Raw genomic sequence first — 20,063 nt, forward strand, 5'->3', positions numbered from 1 at the left:
TGCGTCCCCAGCCCTCGCTTCTCTTCCCCTCGCCCGGGCCCTACCGCCCCCAGGTCCCACCAATCGCAGCCCGGTCCTTTCGCATTTGCAACTTCAGAGCGCCCAGCGTGCAAGGTCAGTCAGTGGCTTTCCTCCGGAGAAGCGCGGAAGGGGCATTCCAACCGCAGCCGGGACTTGGGGGGAGGGGGACCCAAGGGCCAGGGTGCTGTTTGCTGCACGCCCCGCTCTAGCCCAGAAGGGGCGCCCGCAGCCCTGTTCCCCAATTTCCCAGTCGCTCCCTCCGACTCGCGGACAGGAACCAGTCCCCAGTCGGCGGCGGCCCGCCTCGGAGCGCTCTGGCCATGGCCAGAGACCCGGTCCCAGCACCCAGCACCAGCCTGAGGCCTCGAGAGCTCCAGGGGGCGGAGCCAAGGATCGGCGCGGGCGGCGACGGCAAGAGGCGCCGCGGGGGCGGACCGGGGGCGGGCCGGGGCGGGGCGGCGGCGGACTGCGGAGACGCGGCGGCGCGCGGGGCGGCGCAGAGCGTTCTCGGCGCGGTGCGGAGCGGAGTGGCCGGCACCGGGCCGCAGGGGGCGCGGGCCGGGGCCGGAGCCGGAACCGAGCCCGGGGTCGGGCCCGGGGAGCCGGAGCCGGGGCCGGGCAGAGAGCAGCCATGGCGCCGCGCAGGGCCGGGGCCCGCGCCGCTGCGGGCGGCCTGGGCGCCGAGTAGTCGGGCTGGGCCGGGCCGGAGCGCGGACGGCGGCGGCGGAGGCAACTGCGCCCGCGCCCCCCGCCCTCCCAGGCCCTGCGCCCCGCGCCCGGGCCGCCGGCGATGGTGACACATGCGGCGGCGGCGCGCCGGCGGCAGGACCATGGTTGAGCGCGCCAGCAAGTTCGTGCTGGTGGTGGCGGGCTCGGCGTGCTTCATGCTCATCCTGTACCAGTACGCGGGCCCGGGGCTGAGCCTGGGCGCGCCCGGGGGCCGCGCGCCGCCCGACGACCTGGACCTCTTCCCCACGCCCGACCCGCACTACGAGAAGAAGTACTACTTCCCGGTGCGTGAGCTAGAGCGCTCGCTGCGGTTCGACATGAAGGGCGACGATGTGATCGTCTTCCTGCACATCCAAAAGACCGGTGGCACCACCTTCGGCCGCCACCTCGTGCAGAACGTGCGCCTCGAGGTGCCCTGCGACTGCCGGCCGGGTCAGAAGAAGTGCACCTGCTACCGGCCCAACCGCCGCGAGACCTGGCTCTTCTCCCGCTTCTCTACGGGCTGGAGCTGCGGGCTGCATGCCGACTGGACCGAGCTCACCAACTGCGTGCCCGGCGTGCTGGACCGTCGCGACCCCGCCGCGTTGCGCACGCCCAGGTGAGCGCCCGGAGCGACGGAGTCCCAGCTGGAGGCCGCAGCCCCGGGCCGTGCCCCCGCCGGGCTGCCCTGGGCCCGCGCTGCCCTCCCTGCCCTTCTCTCCTGTACTCTCGGGGCCCCCACTCGCCGCAGCCGCTCTGGACCCCCTCCCGACCTGCTGGGCACCCGGAGCTCTCGTCCGCTGCAGCCCGTTGTCTCCCTGCCCTCTATTCTCACCTTCTCCTCCTCCTCGCCTTTCTACTTTTCCCCTCCACCACCCCCGGCGCCCAGGTTGCGCAGTGCCTGGGCTTCCCTCGGGTCACAGCGCACTGTCCCAGGGCCGTCACTTGTCTTGCACCGCGGGCCTAGTGTAAAATCTGGCCCACCCCAGCTGTGCGTCCGGGCTAGCCTGGTGTCGTCGGGCGGGAAAGTGGGTTCTTTTGCGTGTGTAGCCCATCGGGAGTGTTCGCTTACTTTGGCCACGCACACACACCTGAAGCAGAAGTGAAAGAAGTGAAGTGCCCCTCCCCTTGCACCTGTGAGGCTCCCCGCCCCCCAGCCGAGTTGGAGAGGGCTGGGGAGGAGCTGCCAGGGAAGGGGGTGGGCTCTGCCTGTCGGTGTATGCAGGTAGAACAAAGGCTTGAGTGTGACCTGGGCCTGGGGGCCGGGAGGAGGCAGTGCTGCCAGCCCTCGCCAGTTGGGCCAGAACCGGTTGCAAGCTCCCTCTGAACAGCTAGATTGAGGGAGCTGAGTTGGTCAGGGGTACCTATGCAACCAGACACTTTCCTTAGGGGGTCCCCCATTTCTTTGGAGGTTGGAGGCACAGGGCTGACCTGGGGGGGGGGGGCGCAGCACTCCTGGGAAACACTTTGTAACCCCAACCTAGAAGGCAGGCTGGGTTTCCAGTGGTTAAAATTCGGATTCTTTTATCCTGTTCATATTGGTGCCCTGGGGGCCTTCTCCCCATGATATCTGGGCTGGGAAGGGCCAGGAGTGAGGTCTTCTTCCCTGTCTTTTGTCTATCTTCTATATTTGTCTTAGGACTGCACTTACAGACAGGCTGGGGTGGAGGAGCTTATGTGAGCCGTGTAGCTGTGTTTCTTGGCACTCTTCTGGGTCAGGCAGGGACAGGGTCCCTGGTGTGTTTGGGGGATAAAGGTTGAGGATCTGGCCAGTCCACAATTAAACGCGGTCCATGGCCTTGCTCGCCTGCTCAGCTCTTCATTCCTACTCTGGTCTTTCCTGGACTGTCAGGAAATTAGGGCCCTAGAGCTGGGGCAGAGGTCATCTTACTTTCCCTTGGCTGCCCCACTCCCTGCCCCCAGATGGCAGCTCCTAGCCTTCGAGGTGATGTTCCAAGTCTCTTAAGGCCCCACTAGTAACAGATCTACCACCCCAAAACCCTTAAAGCCTTGCTTCTTATTCAGCACTTAGTCTTCTCTGCATGGGTGTACTTTCCTGGTGTAGCACCCACCTCCCACCCTTTTGCCCCCATGAGCCAAGTCTGGGGTTTGCAGCTGCTGGCCCGCCAGGACTGTAGTCCCCCAGAACTGGGCACTGACCAACCCAAATAGGCCCAGGTGGGCACCTCCCTGCCTGCAGGAGTGGGAATGGGGGTAGGCACCATCCTGTCTGCCAGAGGGAATTAGCATGGGAGAATCCCAGAGGGGACAGTGTGCAAAACTTGTTCTGGGGGCTGCCAAGACTGGGACACTCCTTCCGCAGCCTATCTCCTGAGGCTGCTTGCCTTTGGGTCACCAAGATGAAGGGCCTCTGATCTCCCTTCTCTGGGGTCTGTCCACCAGAGCAGGAGGCCCCACCACCCTTACAGACAAGAGTCGGGAGACCCAGTGGAGCAGACAGGGCCCCCAGGTGCTACACAAGGGAGGCCCAGCACCCCCTCCTCAGGGTGGGTGTGTATAGCAGGAATAGAAAATGCCGTGCCTAGTCAGCTGGATGCCTCTTGCTGTGGTGGGCTGCCAGCCCCTCTGTCTGGAAACTGCTGAGCTCAGCAGCATGCAGGCCAGGTGCAGGAGGGGTTTCCGGGGCCCTCAGGAGGCCCTCCCTCTCCTGTCCACTTTGGGAGTGGGCTGTACCGTGAGGCAGGTGACAGAGCTTCAGCTTCTGTGCTGTTCTCCCCGCCCCCTTCATTTCTGTTCTAGGCGTTGGGTAGATTGCTTTTTTAATAAGCTTCCCTAAGAGGCCAGGGTAATCTTGGCTTTGTGTGTTTATAAGCCCATCTGACCGAGGTTCACCTGCTGAGTGTTCCCCTAGTCTGGGGCTGGACCAGGGTGCTTTGAAGGTCAGGATACATTTCTCCCACCTGCCCCAGCAACCGAGCATGTCTCTGGACGAATATTGTCAGTGCCCAGATTCCATGGGATGCCTGGTTTCAGGAGCTCCAGATGTCACCCTTGCCCTCCTTCCAGCAGACCAGGGCTTGCCCTCCCCCATGTCCCTGTGGGTGCTGGAGTGACCACCTGGCTGGGTAACTGAGGAGGGGATGGGCCTGGCTCCAAGAGCCATCCGGACGGGTCCCTGGGGGTCTGAGCTTAGGGTGAGGACCTTTCCTTCCTCCCTGGTCCCCAGAGCCAAGCATGTTGCAGGGCATGAATGAATGCTTCCTGGCCATGAGGAATGCTTCTAGAAGCTCCACCAAGCCTCTCCCAGCTCCCAGTGCTAGTGTCTGCAGTACTGGGGGCCTAAGAGAGGCAGGCCTTGTGACTCAGTGGAGTGGGGGTTTCCACAGCTCCAGAACCTCATCAGCCTTGGGGGTTCTAAGCTGGACAGGTGTTGAGGTGACAAACTTCAAGGTGAGGAGATGTACCTTCCTGGAATACAGTTTGCAACTTCTAGCAGTAGTTAGTACTTCCTAAGGTGAAAGAGAGAAAAAGGTGTGTGAGCAGAGCATCAGTAAGTCCCTGTTATGGCCTGTGTCCACTGAGGGGGCTGCCACACCTGCTAGCATCAGCCAATGTGCTTGAAAGGCCCCCAGGAAGGATTGACCTTGCAATAGTGAGGCTGCCCACAGGCAGCAGGCACGTGGCCAGCCAGCTGTTGCCAAGAGCCACTTTGGTTAGTGTCTCTGCACCTCATGCTCCTTGTCACTTCATAGAGTCAGAATGGTGCTCCTAATGGCCAAAATGTCTCTCCTTCCTCTCCCCATCTGCCTTAAAGGGGGCAGAAGAAGAGACATGGTCTGAGTCTGGCCTGGGTGGCCTTGGAAATGTTCCTGAAATTGTGTAGGCTTCATTTGGAGCCACCAGGGGTATTTGGGTCCCCAGTATGGCTTCCAGGCCACCGCCATGGGGTCTTGGGCTCAGCCAGACCCTCTCTGCAGCAGGGCCCCCACGAACCCCTGGTGAGTTCTCAGCATCTTTGATATTGCTGTGTGGGAGCCCTAGAATCGATGGCCTGTACCCTCTCAATCCCCAGTCTCATTTCTGGTCATGTACCCTCCACTATCCTGAGTTCCTCAGTGTTCCAGAAATCTGCCAGTGCTCTCAGCTGAGCCTTTGCTGCCTTCTGCCCCAGCGTGCCCCACTCCCCTGCTGGCTCCTCTCCCTTCAGCCTCAGCTCTGCTGCCCCTTCCTCCAGGAAGCCTTCCCTGGCAGCACCCTGTTCCCTTAGATGCCCTTGGCCATCCTGGTATACACAGCATGTTGGCAGTAGCCAGATGCCCACATGTTGGCACCAACTAGAATGCTCTCTTCTTGGCCCCACACCCTCTCCAGGAGCTGTGCCCCTCCATGATTCCTCTAGTGAATGAGATGCAGCGGCAGCCTTGAGTGCAGTGCTGGTCCCAGAGGGCCTCAGGGGCCCCTCAGTGGGCCCAGCCAGGTTGGGCACACTGAAGATTGGGGTGTTTTTGTAACAGTTCTTTCTGTGGCACTCGACAATGTCCAACTTGCTTTCACAATTACTGTCTTACATGTGATCAGGGGACAGAGCCCACATTTGCCTGCACTAGGGCAGATGTTACCTAGAGCACGTGACGGGAACCCATGGTTGGGGCCCAGCCACCAAAGGGACCTGGTTGGGGTGCCACCATGGCCTGACTCACCTAGGGAAGCCTTGCATGGAGATGAGGGGAATGTGAGGTCAAGGTGTTCACAATTAGATTTTCATTCATAGCCAAAACAAAACACATCTTCCTTTTAGGCAAATGCATGAGAAGGCAAACTTTCAAATAGCTTACTGACAATTATGTTAAATGGTGCTCTGGCTTGTGAAATTATGTACATAACTCATGTTTTCTTGAAAGCACCGAGGACTCGCAAGACCAGGGCTTCCTGTGCTTCTGGGCCCCTCACTTGTAAAACCTGGGGCTGTGAGGAGTGGGCTGGGCCACTGTGCTGTAGTGCGGCTGGCTCTGATCTGGGCTCTGTTTGCTCCCGGGTCAGAAAGCCTTTCCCAGGGGGCGCAGCTCCTACCGGTGGGGCCTGTGAGGCCCCTTGTCTTTTTCTTTCTTTCTCAGTTGGCGGCGTGAGAGATTTAGCTGCTGTACTCGGGGAGCGGCAGGGGGTCAGCCGGTCAGCTGAGGCCTGGTTTTGTCATCCTTAAGGGACCCTAACTCTTTTTCTTTCACATCTCATCCTTTTGTTGTTGTAATGATTATGTGATAATTGGGAGGAAAACATAAAAGAAAACTGACTGTATTCCTCACACATGCTTTTTTTTTTTTTTACTATAATTGAAACCATAATGTAAATTTTCCATAAATGTTGTTCCTTCTTATTAAAAACTTAATATTTTAGTAGCTGCAGACGACCCCTCTCTGGGTGCGTTGTTAGTTCTGCCGTGTTGTTGAACATGCAGATTTCCCGTTTCTGGCTCCTGTGAGTGTGCTGGAGTGGATGTCCTTGTGTATAGATGTTTTGCATAGCTCTGATGTCCTTTGTAAGTTCCTAGGAGTGGAACTTCTGCGTTGAAAGGTCTGAAGGTTCAAATACTGTCACTGTAAGTGTGCAGTTACTTTTCGGAAGGCCTGTGCCTTACCATGTTGCACATGTGGTATTTGAGTGCTGCTTCAACGGCATTCCTGTTGGTGTCGAATAGTGGTGTGGGTTTGAAAAAAGACTTCTTTCTTAAATCAGCAGAATGTGTCTCTCTCTGATTTTTATCAAAAAATCCTGCTTGGTGCATGCATCCTTAGGGGTGGTCTAAACTTCAGGGGTTGGGGAGGGGCTATGCCCAGTCACCCCAGACACCTGCTCATGTGGTCACAGATGCCTGCTTTTTGGCCCTGCCCAGAGAGCCAGGTACAGCTCTACCATTTGGGGTCTGAAGGAAAGAGGTGGTGGGCTATGGGACCCAAATCTGAGGAAGCCAGGGTGCAAAAAGGAGGCTGGCTCTTGTCCCCCAAGCACTCAGTGGGTACTTGGAATGGGTCATCTCATTTGGCCCCACCACCCCAAAGATGCAGGCACATGACAATTGTCCCAATTTCCTACATAAGGAGGTCAAGGCCCAGAAAAGTTGGGGAACTGGCAGAGTCCCTCAGCCTAGCGAGCCAGGAGCCGACATTGAGTTGTCTGTCCTGAAGCCTGTGTGCCCCTCCAGCCCTCTGCTACACCAGCTCCCCTCCCCCTGCCCCCCCACCGGCCCCCACCCCCAGCCGGGAAGACTGTCTGTGGGTGAGAACAATAGCCAACCATTCAGTCAGACCAGCCAGGTTTAGCACATGCAGCTTCCAAGACCCTGGGCAGACACGGGCAATTTCACATGCAGACCTGTGTCTCCACTTTCCTGGAAAACATCTGGCGGCCTTCACCAGAGTAGCAGTAAGACAAGAATCAGGCCACATCCTCTTGGCTCTGGCAAGGTAGCACCAGCAAGGTTTGCTGATGGCGCTGCTGGCAGCCATCTGTGGCAGCTCGCAGGGGCCTCCAGCGCAGCCTGGCAGGTGCCCCCTGCTGCCGCTCCCACGTGCCCGGCTTGTCCCCAGGTGGTCCTGAGGACCTGCAGCCGCCAGCCTGCCACCTCGTCCTGTTGGAGGGGTTGTGTGATTCCAGCTAGGACACGGTTCAGCTGGTCTGTGGAAAGGACGAGAAACGGGAAGGGTGCTCAGGCTCTCTCCTGAGAAGATGGTTTCCGAGTACTTTTCAGCAATTATTTAGAACCACGTGGACACTGCTCGTTGGCAACCCTGCTCTCCTTTTCCTTGAGGCCTGTACCTCGGCCTCACTTGCTAGCACTCACAGATGAGGAGATGTGTTTGCGGGAAACTTTCTGTCTCTCCAGACTCTTGGTCTTGCCTTTTCCAGAACTCCGTTGGCTCTTTTTCTTCCTATGAAGTTTTTGCTCTCTGTTTGGCTTGCCAGGGCCCCTGGGGGAGGTGCTATCCCAGCTACAAAATTACAGACAGAGGCCCAGGCGCTGGTGTCCAGGCTGCCCCTGAGTGTAGGCCTGTCACTTTTGGGCTGCAGGACCTGTGGTCTGATTTCTCTGTCCTCGCAGGGTTCCTGGTGTGGCTGTGTCCCAAGTCCCTGGCTTGGAGGGCTTGTTACCCTGGAAGGGTGGTACGCACATAGCCACACACCGGAGAACTAGCGTGCTGATCCCAGGCTGCCCGTCACGGGCAGCTGTTAGAGGACAGCAGGATCAGCTGCGTGGGCGGTAGGTGTAGGCTGTCCAGCCACTGAAGCCTACACACATCCTGCCCCAGCCTGGGCCTGGGGCCTGTTTTCCTTGATGGGGGAGCAGAAACCAGCTGGGGCAGCCCTTTTCTCCCATGGCCACCCACTGCGCCTGGCCAGGCTCCGTCCAGCTCTGGGTGCTAGGAGCTCTGCTTGGGAGGCACAGCCCCGCAGGCCAGCCAGCCGCCCTTCCCTGCAGTGCTGTCTGCTTCCACCTCCCGTGAGGCTTCCTCCAGAGCACCTGGACCACTTGCAAGCCCTGCCCTCACCCCAGCTGCTGGTCCTTCATTCACTTAGCCAGCCATCCTGGGTCTGGGGCCTCTGTTCACCAGGGCTGCCTATGGGGACTGACATCCCCAGTTCCACAGGAGCTCATGGGCCCTGTCTATGTAGACGGGGCTCCGAGGCCCCAGTGAGGCTGGAGACAGGTGGGACTGGACTTTGGGTTCCTTTCATAGGGTCTAGGCAGCAGCTCGGGGCCTCCACAAGGAACCAGAGGAGGAGAGAGGAGCCCCCTGGGCAGCCTCTCTCACCTTAGGTCTGAGTCTGTTTCCCTATCTCAAAAATGGGGACATGGAGTTTGTCATTCGGTTCTCTAGAGGAACCAGTGACTTGTTATCCATGACCTCCTGTGACTGTGTAGTCCTTCCAGCCCCGCTGTCTAACCCTTTAGAATTCTGTGGTCTGAGGTGGAACACAGGCCTCACGGCCCAGGAGCGAGGCTCAGGCCCTCGGGTGTACAGCGGGCTGTCAGTGGCTTGCCGCAGCCCAGCGTGAGGCTGGCTGTGGTGGCGGGGCTGGGGCTTCAGTGAGAGGCAGCCCCCGACAGCTGCGCATCTGGCCTGGCTTTGAGGGCCGCGTGTAAGCAGCGCGGCTGCCTCCATGTGTTTACATGGGGAACGTTAAAAGGCGCAACGGGGGGGGGGGGGATCACAGCAAATCAATAATTGTCTAGAAAGATAGTAACTAGAGAGATTAAAACTCCAGAGTTAATTGTTTGTAAAGCTGTAGAGTTGAAGGGGGTCAGTGGCCAGGCAGGAGCTGGGGACTCCAGTGTCTCTGGAGACTGCCGCAATCCACCAGGGCGGACATTTGAACGTCTGAGCTTTTGAGTCACACTAGTCTGGGACCAGGATGTGCCTGGAACTCTCTGAGCCTTGTTGCCCTTGCCTGCCTGGGCATAGCAGGAGGCGTCGGACCACCAGACCCCAGCAGGTAGTGAGCTCTGTAAGCTTCTCACTGCCCACTGTGGTAAGTAAGGGCAAAGGCCGTCCGGCATTTGCCGGCCGATGCCGGCAACCCAGCATCGAAGAAGCCAGCAGGAGGAAACAGCTCAAAGCAGGTGGGAGAGCGGGAACAGCAGGTGGTCAGGGTAGACAGCAGAGCAAGGGTGGGGGCCTGGGCTTGGAGCCGGACCAGCTGGGTCGAATCCTGGTTCTGTCACTCACAAGCTCTGTGACCTCGGTTTCCCCATCTGTAAAATGGGCATACTGACAGTGCCTGCCTCAGAGGGGAGTAGTTGGAACTGTGCCTGGTGCTGGAGACTCTTTTTTACAAGAGTCCACAGTGCATCCCCTCTTTCTGTGGACAGGAAAGGGCTCTTGAGGGCCAGCGAGGCATTTGGCACCTGTCGTCAGCTTGAGGGCCAGCAGGGGCTTCCTTACGTCACCAAAGTCTCGGTAGCTAGGGTCCCATTATGTGGGACATCCACCAAGCATCACTGGCCTGCCGACATGACGACCCGAGACGTGCTGTACTTCGGGCATGGGGGTCTCCTGCTCACCCCGGGCTGTGGCATTGGCCACCCTGTTCCTTCCCGTTGAGGGCTTTGCCGTGCTTCCTCCCTGGATGTCAAGGAAGCCCCAGGCCGTGCTCACCCTCCCACAGGTGTTGATGGGTGTGATGTGGCAGGCCCGTGTTTTCACTTGGTGGTGGCCGTGATCTGTGCCACCAGTCCCTCTGTCTTCACTGCGGGCTGAGAGGTTAAAACAGGGGCACCAAGGCAGCCTGCTGCGGCTTCCCTCTGCCATCCACCCCCCTCACCACTGTGTGCATTTCATGGTTTTCGGCACGCTTTTTTATATTTTCAGTGCAGACGTGTATCCCTTAAACAGCTCCCAGCACTGTTTACGTGCTTTCCAGAACCTGCGTCAGACTGTACTTGACCTTCTGCAGCTTGCTTTCTCCACTCAGCCTTGTTGTTGAGATTTATCCATGTTGGTCCATGACATGCATATTTAATTCATTGACTGCTGGATTTAACATCAAGTTTGTCTAGACACATCTCTTTTTTTTCCTTGCTTTGTTCCCAGAGCAGACAGGCGTAACGTTTCACAGACCAGGTGGCAGTGCCCAGGCCTGGCCACCCCTCCTCACGTGTCCCTAGGAGTGGGCTGGAGGGCAGGTGGTCCATGCTCAGCCCTACTGGATATGACTGGTGCTCTCCAGACTGGCTCCTCAGACTCCCAACGCCGTGCCTGAGGTTCATGCCCCACACCATGCCTGACGTGCCCCTGCCATGTGGCCTGTAAGACGTTGTCATCTTTGCCAGGCCAGCCGCTGTGAGATGGACCTCTGTGGTCTTAGCGCCTGTCCCTGGGAGACAGGCATCCATTACAAGGCTACCACCACTCAGGTGTCCTCCCCGCCACCTACCTGTTTGTGTGTCCAGGCTGTTCTCTGCCCTGAGGGGTGGTGTGTCCTCTTCGCGCCTCCTGGTACGGAGTTCCGTGGGTGCTGTGCTCGCCAGGCCTCTCCTCCCTACTGTCCTTGCATATTACAAGTCGTCCGGAGCATTGGTTTACTGATGCCTGCACTGGTGTGGGCCAGGCCTCTGTCCTCCAGCCTGTGGCGCTTAGTGCACGTGCAGGGGATGGAGGCCTACCCATGTCTGAACCCCTGTGGGATCCCCTGTGGGTGGAGCTCAGCCAGAAGCCCAGAAGATTGAGTAGATGGACAGATGGCGGACTAACCAGCCATCCTTCCTGCAGCAGGGATACCCCCAGGGCCTTCCTTGGAAGCCCTCAGCAGCACCTGGACAGCCACTGCATGAGCCTAGCCCAGAAGGTCAAACAAGTACGCAGTCCTCCTGCCTGTCGTCTCACACCCACAGATCCCGGTGGTTGGGGTCCCTGTGAGATTGGATTGGGAAGAGGATCCTACAGTCAAAACCAGAGCCTGGAACCTACGGCTCTGAAGTCACCAGAGCCTCCTTCCTATCCAGTGGAAACCTAGGTAGGGCTTCCCCAGAGCAAGGCCCGTGTCACTCCCCAGCCTGACTGAGGAGCCAGATACCATTGCCTTGGCCTCCAGTCTGGTGCCTGGTCCCTGTCTGCTGCAGCCACACCCAGGTCAGTCCTTGCACGGCCTTCCTCTGTGGATGAGGTTCCTGCACCCTTCTCTCGTCATCCCTGGGCCTTAGAATGTGCCCCACCCACGCTTAGCCCCACATGGCCCCAGCCCCATATGTGCAGCATTTGCTTCTAGACCACTTCTCCAGTTGGCCTGGGAGGATTGGCCCATACATCACTGTCCATCTGAGAATTAGCCCCTGCCACCACAGGGCTCGTGGGGCCCCAAGAACAAACATAGGCAGCGGTGAGCAGCTCCCCTCTGAGTTACGAGCTTGAGAGCCTCACGTGTAAATGTTTACTTTTCTGGAGCATTGGTGTCTTTGGGAAAGGAGGACCAGCAAACACGGAGTCCGGCATTTACACCCCAGCAGCAAGAGGCAGGATGAGGTTGTCGTCTTAGAGCAGTGTGGCCGGGTGGCATTTTGTCTGGACTTCGCACCAGCAGGAGGAGGTCCTCCAGCCAGACTGCAACTAGCGGAGGGGGGCTTGTGTGAAGTGAAGTTGCTGTGCCACGTGTACCCTGCTTCCAGGGTGTATGCTGTGCTGGCTGGGGAGCAGGACAAGCGGGTGTCCTCACCTGGAGGGCACAGGCCAGGAGCAAAGAGTGACTGCACTGACCGCCACACTCGCTCATTGCCAGGCCGTCCGTGCTCATGCCTTACTCTCAGGGGCCCCACTTCATAGATGAGAAAACCAGGTTCAGAGAGCCCAAATAATTTGTCATTTGGCAGAGATGGGATTCACACACAGGCCTCTGGTTCCAGGGCTTCCTGTTAACCCCTCCCCCAGGTCCCCACCTGGAAGGGCAGAGCCAGGCATCTCCTGGGCATGGGGTTCAAGCCCAGCACACTGCCCGCCATGGTGAAGGACAACAGGGCTGCTTCAAGGATGGGCTTTTCCGGAGCCCAACAGGGTACAGTGGGGATCAAGGGCAGGTGGAACAGAGGAAGTGCAGAGCAGATGGCCTCCCAGGGGTATTCGGAGGTTTCTAATGTCCCCTGTAAGGAGAGGCCCTGCCCAGGCAGGCACAAAGCCGGGGAGTAGGTGGGCCGCTGCTTACCACAGCCCTCCTTCCTGCCGAGCCCACTGCAGCCCTCCAGGGCCCCCCATCCCAAAGAGGAGTGACCACAGCTCCAGGCACAGGCCTCTTCCTCCCCTCCTCTGTCCCCTCAGCGGCCGGCAGGCAGGTGGGCAAGCAGGTCTGGGCTGCTTGTCAGCCCACCATCGGAACCCTGGAAGTTCAGGCCTCCCAATTCCTGCTTTGACCCATCCGACACAAGCAGTCAGAAAGCCCAGTCTCGTAAGGGGAAGTTTGTTCCTTCACTTTCCTGGAAGCTAGGCTGACAGTGTGCCCAGTGGAAAATGCCATTTTTATCAAGTCAAAGGTGGTCAGGTTTTAGCCAAGTGGATAAAAGGATGGTAGTGGGATTGTTCAGAGCGGGAGCAGACCCTGTCCTCAAGCAGTTGAGTGGAAAGGGGACCCAGTGGGCATCAGGCAGGGCTTCACCCAGGGGCACAAAATGCACACCAGGCCAGCAGAATCCCAGAATATGAGAGCTTTGCTTAGGAGGCCCTGGGGTCCTGATATATCCTTCTGGCTCATTCCACAGCATAGGCCCTCTCTCACCTCGTGGAGCCCTCAATTTGCCTGTCAGATGTGCAGAAGACTCGAGAAGCAGAGGCCAGCAGCCAGTGCCTTGGGCTCCCTCACACACCACCACGTCTGTCTGGAAGATGGGCACTGTCCATGAGGCCCAGTCTGAACCACGGAGTGGTTCAGCGTTTGGCAGGGGCTCCCCACAGACCAAAGAACCCCACCTGGCTGGGGAGATGGGCCTTGCTTGGCGTGGAAAGATTGAGCAAACTCCTATCATCCCTCTCGCCCCCCCTCCCATTCTCTGCGTGCTTCCCGGCCTGAGCCCTCCCATCTCTGGGCACTCTGTCCGTCTGCCCGCAGGCCAGAGGCAGCCTGTGGTGGTGCTAGGCATGGAGGTCTCGTCCTAGGGCTGCGGACAGGGTTGAGTTCAGGCCCTTCCAGGGTGCCACAAATGGTGTGCCTGGGTTAGGGGTGGCATTGCAGCCCAACCAGCCTCCTGCAGAACAGTGCCCTGTCCATTCATGACGTCATGTGAGCTGTTGCAGGTCGTTTCCAGAGGAAACGCTCCCCGGGAGGGTCAGGGGGTTACCAGAGAGCCTAGGGGTGATGGCCTGCAGCCACGTGTGGCCTCCCCCAGCCTGCTTCAGCTCTGAGCCCTGGCCAGGCCACAGAGCCAGCTGGCGTAGGAGCCTGACCCTTGTGGGCCAGCAGCTGTTGCCTGCTGAGGTAACAGGAAATCCTGGCCTTAACCAGCCTGGGCTTTGTGCACGGAGCCTTGTGAGTTGTTTTAATTTGTTCAGCAGGTTTTTTCTGAGCCCTCGTTCCATGCAGTCCTGAGAGGGGCACCATCAGATCGTGGTCCCTGCCTTTCCCCATCAGGGCTGCCCAGCTGTGTCTGACAGTCAGCCCAGATGCAGGAGGGCTCAGGGGTCTTGGCAGCAGGCACCGCCCATGGCTTGTACTGTCAGCTCCCTCCAGTTCGCAGGGGCACTATGAGGGTCTTGACCCCCTTGGGTGGCGTTTCTGCTGTCATCTGCCAGGCCAGATGCAGGTTTTCTCCAAGTTATACCACGTTAGGGTCCTTTGACATCTTGCTCTGGCTTTAATCTGGATGCACCCTGGACCCCCACTCACCCTGCTGGGGACTTGGCACTGGCCTGCAGGGATCAGTGGGCCAAGGGACAGGCACTGTCCAGGTCACTCGGAGGTGGCTCCACTGTTCTCCCATGACAGATGCCAAGGCAGAGGCCCAGAGAGTCCAGGTGACTTGCCAAATGTCGCGTGGCTTAGGTAGGAGACCCAGGACTTGAACTCAGGTGTCCTGGAGCCCTGTCTGGGCTCTAACCACACCCATGGCTACAGCTGCTTGGCAGTTGTCATTCTAGAGCCAGTCCTCAGAGAGGGAGAGATGGTCAGGATGGGCTCTGGTCTTGCCCCTAAGGTGCTGCCACTTACTGAGGGCAGACGGTTGCGGGAATGTACCCCCTCCTGGGCAGGGTCAGAAGTCACCCATAGCTAACCTGATCAAGCTCACAAGTGGCAAAGAGGAAGCTCAAAGCTATGGAAAATTTTTTGGTAGACCTGGAAGCCATGTTTTAAATATGTATCGTCAGGGTTTTTTCCTAGAACGGTAGTACACGCTATAGCTGGGGACCTGGCTGGGGAGTCATGGGCCGGGGATCGGGCATTCTGCCCTTGCTACACCTCTCTGAGTCCGTCTGACGCAGCAGCACCAGCTGAGAGTGCAGGGCCTAGCTGAAAGCCTCCGCACTGGGGCCGTGCAGTGTGCAGCGAGGGGTCAGGAGGGCTGGCAGCCTTCCATGTTCCCAACCCCCGACTGGGTTCCAGGTGCTGGCAGGTATTCCTGAGGGACACGATTGGCTTCGTGGCTCAGGCAGGAATGTTTTCTGATTGATTGGGCTTGACTTTATCAAGGGAGAGGACCCAGTGGGCACCACGGAGGGCCTGACCCTCTGCCCTCCCTTGCCCTCAGGCCAGCGGAGCCCCAAGTTCCATAGGTACCAGGGGGTCCCAGGAGGGCCAGGCTCCAGCAGGCGGGCCATCAGGCCTCACACCTGCACACACATGTCCTTGAGGTCAGGAGAAGCACATTCACCTCCCTCCTCTGCACAGATTATATACGCAACTGGCAGCACTAGTCTGATAACCACAGGGTCTCCCCTGGGTTCCCAGCCCCCTCCCACCCTCGTGCCTGCCATGCACATCACCCAGGAGAAGAGGTAACAGGCAAGTGCTGCTACAGCAGGGGTCTTGGGCTTTCTCGGGCCAACCGCACAGCATGGCCCCTTCTCCAGTTTGAAGGCCTTTTTTGTGGCCTGTGCTGCATGTCACTGCCAATCACAGGCCATCCTCCGCCTCACAGCAGTAGCCTCAGGCTGGCACTGCATTCATGTGGGCCTGGGGGACACTGGCCCCCTCCCCAGGAGGGGGAGAGGCTAGAGGGCTCCCAGAGCTGACCACAGGCTGCATGAGGCACCGCACTCAAAGCCACACATGCTGCACACCCACACTCACACACGCTCCCGGCGGTAGCTTGAGCTGTGGAGCCAGCAGTGACTCAGAAACATCCTGGAACAAGAATTCCTTTTTTCCTTACAAGTGGTGGGCACTTTGGGATGTTTCCTCCCATTTGAAATTCCTTCCCGCTAGCCCCCTTTAAGAGCTGAGCGATTTTTCCACTCCGTGGCTGGGCCTTCCCTCCGTCCCCACCCCTTCCGAGCAGGCCAGGACTTTAAGGAAGTGTCTTTTCAAGGAAGATTTGCTGCCATCACAGAGGGGTGGAGGGGCAGCCCGGAGGCCCAGGAGAGAGGTGGGAGGGCTGAGCTTTGCAGGAGGCTCTGTCGGGGGTCAAAGACCAGACTCCTCAGACAGTTGGACCTTGGGGCTCCCTTCCTCCTTCCTGCCCTCCCAGGCAAAGGGGCTCCGGCTAATGACAGTGACAGCCATCCTTGTTTCTTAGGCAGGCATGACAGGCAGGGTACCGTGGGTGCTGTCTGTGGCTGCCCTCACCACTGTCCTCCCCATACCTGAGACACGGTGGAAGAAGGGGACAGGGGTGTCTAAGGACAGGCCTGGGGCAGGGGCTTTAGACCTCCAGCCACAGGAGCTACTTGGCTGCCCCAGGGAACCCCACACCATCAGCCCCCAGGGAGGCACATGCCCACTCCCCCACATACAGCCCCCCAGGTAGACACATTCCCTGCCCCCCACACCACCCCTCCCCAGTAGACACACACACACACACACCACCACCACCACCACCACCACCACCACACGTCAGGTAGACCAGGAGGGCAGTCATCTCCAGGACAGCACACCTCCTGGGCATGGCACATGGTGATGGGAAAGGCCCTGCAGTGAGGCCAGTGTGGGGCGGGTGAGTGAGCCCGCCATCTGCTCCAGCATGCCCCATCCCTGCCAGGTTCCAGCAGGGTGCTGGTCTTTGTCCTGGGCAGCAGTCTCCACTTTATCAACCCCAGTGTCAAACCAGGGAGCTGAGGGACTTGGGGGACTGCCAAGGTGGGTCAGGGACCAGGGTCCCAGCCTCCCAATCCAGAGCCTTCCTGTGCAATCTTGCCTACGCCAGCCCCGCCCTTGGTGCATGCCTTGTGTGCCTGTAATTCTGTGCAGAAATTTGGGGTTGAAATCTGCTGGGGGTCCCTGAAAAAGTCCCCCATTTTACATAAGGTGCCTGATGAAGTTGGCAGAGCGAGGCATAGCTCGCCCAGACCAGGGTCTGACATCTCCTGCTGTCCCAGCCTGGGCCTCAAAAGAGAAACCTGATGTTTGCTGGATGGGAGGAAGAGACCAGTGGTCCTCAGCCCCAAGATGCAGTGCAGCCTTCTGCCTGCTGGGGGCTGGTGTTTTTGCCATTGTAGCCCTCATTTCTCTGCCTGGCAGACAGACAGTGTTTGCAAGGCTGAGAGCGGGTGAGGGGCCATGAGCTGCTTTCCAGCACAGCCCCCACCCTGTTGGCCTCTGTCCCGCCAACAGCTGGAGTCCCTCAAGACAGGCTGGACGACCATGATTCACTTATGTGTCCTCGCCCTTTGCTGAGGACCTGGCACAGATAAGGTCTTGACTTTCAGAGACAGAGCCCTTCTTAAGCCCCACTGTGCTCCTCACCAGTGTATGACCTCAGGCAAGGGTCACCTGCCTGTGCTTCAGTTTCTTCATCTGTCAAATGCGGCTGGGAGGGACAATGCAGCCTGCTGGGGTGCCTGGAACCCAGGGGAAGGGTCCTCGGTGAGAGGGCTATTCATTCTGTTTACCTTAAGATGACAACTTTGAGATAAGATTGAATTAGCAATTTTTGTGGTTGGTAGTGACTTGTTGCAGTTTGTTGAGAGCGGGGCAGACTGCTGGTGGTCCTGCAGCCAAGGGCCAGACCAGAGCCTCCCAGAGCCTGGTCATTCATTTCATTCATTCATAGGACAGGGGAGCAGAGCATCACCTCAGGGTTATTAGGGGTGTGAGGCCCCCTTAGCTGGTGGAGTTCGGGTCCCCAGTATCACATGTGATGGGAGCTCGTGATATAGGGGCTGAAGAGGGGGCTGTGTGCTCCCTTGTCCCCACAGTGAGGGATGGGTGCTTGCCGAACCCCTGCTCTGTCCAGTGCAAGAACAGACACGGGGTTCTCGGGTCACACCTGAGTCCTAGGCTGGGCCTGCATGCACTTCGGCCCCATCCAAGGCCAAGCGTAGTGCTCGGGGTCTTCTCTTTGGTCCTGTCATTCCCCAGGAGAGCCGAGGAATTTCCCCCCGACCAAACACACTCCCACTGGGGGCAGGTTTCACTGGATGGACTCCGTTTGTCACTCAGTCACTGAGGGTCCCTTGGGGTGACTGTACCCAGAGAAATGTCTTCTCTCCTGAGAAGCCTGCTGTGGTTTTGTTCTTGAGGACTTGCTGCCCCGGGACTGGCTGCAGATGACCCATCATGGGAGAGCTTTTTTTTTTTTTTAATTGTGTTCATATATGCATAACATAAAATTTACCATTCTAACCATTTTTTTAAAAGTGCACGGTTCAGTGGTTTTAAGTCCATCCCCCTTGTGCAGCTATCACCACCATCCATCTCCAGGACTTTTGCACCTTCCCAGCTGAACCTGTGCCGATGTTAACTTGTTAGTGTCCCTCCTCCAGCCCTTGGCAACCACCGTCCCCTCTCTGAGTAGGACTCTCTATGCCTCACGTACGCGCGATCTAGGATGACTCCCTATACCTCCCGTACGCGCGATCTAAGATGACTCTCTATACCTCCCGTACGCGCGATCTAAGATGACTCCCTATACCTCACGTACGCGCGATCTAGGATGACTCCCTATACCTCACGTACGCGCGATCTAGGATGACTCCCTATGCCTCAGGTACGCGCGATCTAGGATGACTCCCTATGCCTCACGTACGCGCGGTCTAGGATGACTCCCTATGCCTCACGTACGCGCGGTCTAGGATGACTCCCTATGCCTCACGTACGCGCGGTCTAGGATGACTCCCTATGCCTCACGTACGCGCGGTCTAGGATGACTCCCTATGCCTCACGTACGCGCGGTCTAGGATGACTCCCTGTGCCTCACGTACGCGCGGTCTAGGATGACTCCCTGTGCCTCACGTACGCGCGGTCTAGGATGACTCCCTGTGCCTCACGTACGCGCGGTCTAGGATGACTCCCTGTGCCTCACGTACGCGCGGTCTAGGATGACTCCCTGTGCCTCACGTACGCGCGGTCTAGGATGACTCCCTGTGCCTCCCGTACGCGCGGTCTAGGATGACTCCCTGTGCCTCCCGTACGCGCGGTCTAGGATGACTCCCTGTGCCTCCCGTACGCGCGGTCTAGGATGACTCCCTGTGCCTCCCGTACGCGCGGTCTAGGATGACTCCCTGTGCCTCCCGTACGCGCGGTCTAGGATGACTCCCTGTGCCTCCCGTACGCGCGGTCTAGGATGACTCCCTGTGCCTCCCGTACGCGCGGTCTAGGATGACTCCCTGTGCCTCCCGTACGCGCGGTCTAGGATGACTCCCTGTGCCTCCCGTACGCGCGGTCTAGGATGACTCCCTGTGCCTCCCGTACGCGCGGTCTAGGATGACTCCCTGTGCCTCCCGTACGCGCGGTCTAGGATGACTCCCTGTGCCTCCCGTACGCGCGGTCTAGGATGACTCCCTGTGCCTCCCGTACGCGCGGTCTAGGATGACTCCCTGTGCCTCCCGTACGCGCGGTCTAGGATGACTCCCTGTGCCTCCCGTACGCGCGGTCTAGGATGACTCCCTGTGCCTCCCGTACGCGCGGTCTAGGATGACTCCCTGTGCCTCCCGTACGCGCGGTCTAGGATGACTCCCTGTGCCTCCCGTACGCGCGGTCTAGGATGACTCCCTGTGCCTCCCGTACGCGCGGTCTAGGATGACTCCCTGTGCCTCCCGTACGCGCGGTCTAGGATGACTCCCTGTGCCTCCCGTACGCGCGGTCTAGGATGACTCCCTGTGCCTCCCGTACGCGCGGTCTAGGATGACTCCCTGTGCCTCACGTACGCGCGGTCTAGGATGACTCCCTATGCCTCACGTACGCGCGGTCTAGGATGACTCCCTATGCCTCACGTACAGGCGCTCTAGGATGACTCTATACCTCACGTACGCGCGATCTAGGATGACTCCCTATGCCTCACGTACGCGCGATCTAGGATGACTCCCTATGCCTCACGTACGCGCGATCTAGGATGACTCCCTATGCCTCACGTACGCGCGGTCTAGGATGACTCCCTATGCCTCACGTACGCGCGGTCTAGGATGACTCCCTATGCCTCCCGTACGCGCGATCTAGGATGACTCCCTATGCCTCCCGTACGCGCGATCTAGGATGACTCCCTATGCCTCCCGTACGCGCGATCTAAGATGACTCCCTATGCCTCCCGTACGCGCGATCTAAGATGACTCCCTATGCCTCCCGTACGCGCGATCTAAGATGACTCCCTATGCCTCACGTACGCGCGATCTAGGATGACTCCCTATGCCTCACGTACGCGCGGTCTAGGATGACTCCCTATGCCTCACGTACGCGCGGTCTAGGATGACTCCCTATGCCTCACGTACGCGCGGTCTAGGATGACTCCCTATGCCTCACGTACAGGCGAT

General features: G+C 58.8%; 1 protein-coding gene across 2 annotated transcripts in view; it reads left to right on the forward strand.

Moving 5' to 3' along the window:
- Positions 1 to 511: 511 nt before the first annotated feature.
- HS6ST1 (heparan sulfate 6-O-sulfotransferase 1) overlaps positions 512 to 20,063 on the forward strand; it is a 59,478-nt gene continuing 39,926 nt past the window's right edge. For both annotated transcript variants that reach the window (XM_087869815.1, XM_045777663.2), the window contains exon 1: positions 512 to 1,348. In XM_087869815.1, coding sequence (XP_087725941.1) covers positions 822 to 1,348 — 527 coding nt within the window. In that variant the 5' untranslated portion in view covers positions 512 to 821. The remainder of the gene's footprint in view (positions 1,349 to 20,063) is intronic.

Source organism: Ursus americanus, chromosome 1, assembly GCF_024610735.1.
Source record: "Ursus americanus isolate L20-20 chromosome 1, mUrsAme1.1.p, whole genome shotgun sequence".
In the NCBI taxonomy this organism is placed as follows: domain Eukaryota; kingdom Metazoa; phylum Chordata; class Mammalia; order Carnivora; family Ursidae; genus Ursus; species Ursus americanus.